The following is a 5,000-nucleotide window of genomic DNA, read 5'->3' as shown; positions in this document are numbered from 1 at the left end:
TGCCTCCACACTGAAGTGTATCTAATATGGAACAAGTCGCTTCATCACAATCTAACAACGGCTGAACAAAACATTTTAGCAGATGTCTACAAGTCCCTGATAACTGTAATTTCTAGCAATTTCAGGTTGACAGTGACCAGAACACCAAAGAAAAAAATATATATCGCTCAGAAAAACCTTCAGGAAGTGCCATAAATGTCAAACAATTCCAAATATGCACGTGGCTATGGAGGGATGTTTTCAATAGATGCTACTGCCTCATATGTTTTCCCTCTGACTGACTGGGGTGATGACTGTGCATTCCAGAGTAACTGTGCTGGTCTCGTCAGGAGCCGGACTGACCCCGTTCCACCTCCCAGCAGCATGACTCAGCCCTCAACCTTGAATGTCTCTTCCCAGGGTCCCAGTTTATTATGTCACAAAAGGCCAGTCCCACTCCGTTTAACGGTGTCTCTCCTGTAGAAAGTCAGAATCCAGCTGTAGCACAAGCCGTACACCCCCGCCCCACCCCGCCGCCCCGTCTCGTAAATGAGCATGTCCAATCTACCCACTGTGTTTCATTAAAAGCAGACCACATCAATCGGGGCCTGAACTTTAAAGGCCAGGTCCCTACTCGACGAAACATGGGGGGAAAAAAGACGAAGCTCTTAAAACACGGAGGACCTCACACTGCACACGAGGCGCTTACAAACTTAACACCACACCTCTGCTGGCGGACCACACATCGCCGTGTTGGTCAGAGACCACACAGTAGGCCTCATAACACTCTGACAAAAGACCCTGTGAGACCTCACACCAGGCCAGAGTGTGGTTCGAACAGGACATCGAAGAGCTGACACACTGCAAAACGCTGAGCAAGCCTTCTGCATATACAGTAGGTGCAGTATTCCCCATGCGACAATGAAAAAACCTGGAGAGTGTTTACGCACGTGACCGTGTGGACATTTTGTCCTCAATGAAATGAAGTGCAAAAAGAAGTGAAAGATCCGTTTAGCCCCCGGGCTTTTTCCCAGTGGCGAGACGAGCATAGGGGAAGAGCCAAAAAGAACACACGGCGCTGAAGCTCAGCAGATGGACGGACAGGAGGATGGATGGGTAGATAAACGGGTGGATGGGAGGCTGAGAGGCCGAGAGGGAGAGAGAGAGAGAGGAGGGGAGTGGGAAGGATTCCCATGGGTGGGGACGGGAAAGCAGCCCTCATGATGGAAGGCTTTCAAACTCCTTTCATCGGCTGCCTGAGGACTGGAGCTTTACAAGAGCAAGATGAGCCGGCGCCACTGGAGCTGCCTGGCGCTCTCCAACGAAACCCAGACGCAGAGACAGAGCTGGGACCCCTCCCACCCTCCAGCCCGCTCCAACCGCCCGGCTCCCAATCCCCCAACAACTTCTCGCACAAACACTTGGAAGCGAGGTTCCCTGCATACTGTCTCCATCTCACTCCTCAAGCATTGCTTTTTCACCTCTGTATTTCCATCATAACGGCTCCTCCGGATGGATGCTTTCTTTCCGAATCACACTCCTGAAACGAGTTTATAGGCTCCTGTATTGTTTTATCGCCCACATCTCACAGTCTGAGAATGTGACCCTTGGAAATGGCGCGGACAGGAACACGATTATCCCGACGGTGGGACCGCATCCCGCCATTGTCTGCTCGCTTTTCACAGACGCATTTTTACGAGGGGGAAGTGGCGAAGGCCATGTAACCGATCACAACCTTATAGGTTTTATGAGGCCCGTGAAAAAGAATGGGATTAAATATAAAGGGAATCACATCAGGCCGTCTGACTCTGACGCCATCGGCCCTTGCTTACCAATCCAGACTGAGAGAGCGCCTCCTGTAGGTGGGAAGCCTGTCGGCAGCGCCCTTCTCTGCTTTGACCGGACGTTCCTTCAGGGAGAGACGGTGGGTGAATTTGGAGATGCCCGACTCTGACCTGCGTAGGGAGAGAACAAAAACAGAATAGGGGAGAGAAAAAGAACAGAATCTGAATGAGAATGGCATTTTATATGTGTGGTTTCCATGGGTCCCTCCTGCAGAATATACTTTATTTCCGCATAAACTTTAAAATATTCTTTCAACCAACATTATTTATTCATGTGCTCAGTAGTCCTGGACTACTATAGGGCAACATGAGCTGCCACAAGGATGCAAAGAAATATCCAATATACAAGCTTACAAGACACAGAATATGTTGCTTCGTGACACATACAGCATAATGACAAACCCATAATTAGTGGTCAAAGTGGTACATTTTGTATTATCGTACACAAGGTTAAATAGTTGTGTTCTAAGAAAACCCATGGCATAAGAAGAATTTCTGTCTGGGTTTTCAATCCAATAGTGCATGAGCGGTAGAGACAGTTGTGAAAGCGTCAAAAGGAAATCAATGAATTGCTTTAATAAGAACCAGAAGAAGCACATTAAACTAGGGATGACCTATTAAACAACCTGTCTCTTTGAATAGAAGTAAGAGCCCTAACGCTAGAAGGAACACAACTCAAGTGGAAATGTGACCCGTGAAGTTGATGAACAATGTTGCAGCTCCCACAGGACAAATGTGCTTCCAGGGAAACACGCAGACTTCCTGCCTAATGTTCTCCAATACTTAACAGATAGAAAAAAAGAGAAGGTTTTAATCTCCTCTGCTGGGCTGTCAACGTCCCTCCCTTCCCATTCCATATTATTAATAGGCAAAGTGGTATTTATTTCAATCTTAGCCCACATGGCTCATTAGGGATTTCAACACTGCAATATTGCTGCGGTAACTTTGGAGAATAATCAAGTCTTAAAGAGATAGTTCACCCAAAATCTTTTTTTTCTATCAATTACTCCCCCCCCCCCCCCCCCCCTGGAGACTTGAATTCATGGAAATTATTTTGTTTTTGTTGCATTCCGAAGCTAATAATTTGATGAGCATCAGTGGTTCCCTGTGGAGACACATCTCATTTGTGTCTCCATAGGGAGTACAGGGAGCAGCATCATCATCATCAAATAAAATTATTGGTTTAAGAATAAAAAAAAGTCCATGAATTCAAGTCTCCATCGGGTGAGTAATCGACCGAAAGTCATTTTGGGGGTGAACTATCCCTTTAACATTGTCTATGAAGCTGCTGAAACACTGCATAAGCGGGTAAGTGAGAGAAGTTAGTAGAGAATTCTTTGGACCATAAAGTTCTGGTTCGACCTCGGCCCCTACAGTATGTACTGTACTGGGGGCTTACTGTATGTTACAGTAGGTGTTGGACCATAAGGTTCTGGTTCGACCTCGGCCCGTATGTACTGGGGGCTTACAGTATGTTACCGTAGGTGTTGCGCTCCACCTCAGCAATCTCCCAGATGAGTGGTCTAGACGGACAGTGAAAAGAACAGCTGTGTTCTTGGCGGCTGATACCAACAATAAGCCCCTCCAACCTGCCATGTCATTCACCTTGGACGTCTCCATAGGAATCCAACATGGATATACAACATCATTCATTACCATCCATCTTCTAAATTATAATAACATCTAACCAATTAAACATAATGGCTATTTTGAGACGATAGGGGGTGAACAATAACCCCCATCCTTCTCCAAAATAAACCATCTGGCTATTGTGTGGCATCCCCCCCCACCCCCCTCACCTAATCTCACACACATGCTGTTTTGATTGCATTATGAAAATGATCAAACATCTCTAATGATGACTCATACGTACTCACACACATACATAGATCTCCTCTCAACTCTGGCCAAAAAGTGTTTTAGTCTCCATGGTGAAGTCTACTGGAGACAATCTGCATGCAGGGGCGGGTGGACTGCAGTATAATGCAGACTATACCGAGGTGCATGCGCCCGCCATTCAAACACCACGTCTGTCTCTCTGCTGCCATTATGTTTATGTGGGGTGGTGGGGTGAGGTGGGGGGCGGTGGGGGGCAGCGCAGCGATCGAGGTTGACATCAGGCTTTGATTATCTCCTAAAGAACATTGATGTAACCATGCACTGCGGTGCATGGAGTTCCTTTGATTAGTGAAACGGTGACATGGATGAACAACAGTGTGGCGGAGCGTCCAACTGTGCCCGGCTCGGCTGCCAAATTGGCGCATTGTCATGCGCGTGTTTTTTTTTTCTGCGGTGATCATAATGCAGGGGGCTTTGACAGGACATTCAATGAGTCATACACCAGTATGCGGTTCAGGAGGTCAGCCTTCTCTCAGGGAGGAGGGCAGGAGGTCTCGCAGAGTGTCCTGTCAAGTTGTAATGCTTCCACGGCAGATCGGTTCGATCTGAGAGAATGATTACATGAGAAAACTAAGTTGGACGGAGGCATTCATTGCGTCATGGGCTCGGAGTTGTAAATTGCTCGTACTGGGGTGGAAAGAAGACTTGCCATGATCTTGGAAATGAAAGTGAAAGCCTTCTCTCAAAGTCTCGATGCTGTGCCAACCTTCCGTGGTGGAGAATTAATTTACCTTATACTTGGAAGGCATCCTGCCCTTTTTTTTGTTTTTGCTGATGTAAGAATGAGTGTCTCTCAATACCATCACCTAATTTCCATTTATCTCATACCGCGCTCAAGACAGGCTGAGGTAACCATGACAGGCTTCATAAGTCAAAGCTCTCTAAACACTGACCCAACAACTTATGAAGAAATGAAAACTCCTGTTCCAAAATCAGATATCCACCGTTAAATGAAATCGACACAAGAACATTATATTACTATCATGGCGATGAATCATCTTAAGGTCATAAGGTTTATGCCTGTAAGATTGTACGTCTGTAAAACATTTTTTATAATCTTACAAAACCATCTGAATGATTGATGATTTTGTTTTTGTCGAATGTGAAATCAACAATTGGCCCAAAGGACTCACAGAGACTAAGAAAACTAAAATAATGCAACTAAAAACAAACAGACATTTTAAAATACATAAATGATAATCAAGGGATCAGTCAGCCACTAAACCATGTCAATAGACATTCAGCACAACACTCCTGCCACAACAAACAGCTATTAAC

At 45.9% G+C, this 5,000-nt stretch overlaps 1 protein-coding gene across 2 annotated transcripts in view; it reads right to left on the bottom strand.

The window, feature by feature from the left end:
* The window catches only part of ankfn1b (ankyrin repeat and fibronectin type III domain containing 1b), a 237,809-nt gene that overhangs the window by 65,036 nt on the left and 167,773 nt on the right, over positions 1 to 5,000 (bottom strand). For both annotated transcript variants that reach the window (XM_083787093.1, XM_083787092.1), the window contains exon 6: positions 1,812 to 1,934. In XM_083787093.1, coding sequence (XP_083643219.1) covers positions 1,812 to 1,934 — 123 coding nt within the window. The remainder of the gene's footprint in view (positions 1 to 1,811; positions 1,935 to 5,000) is intronic.

Source organism: Protomyctophum parallelum, assembly GCF_964188405.1.
Source record: "Protomyctophum parallelum genome assembly, chromosome: 17".
NCBI classification, from domain to species: Eukaryota; Metazoa; Chordata; class Actinopteri; order Myctophiformes; family Myctophidae; genus Protomyctophum; species Protomyctophum parallelum.
This window is presented reverse-complemented; position numbering and strand designations above follow the sequence as displayed.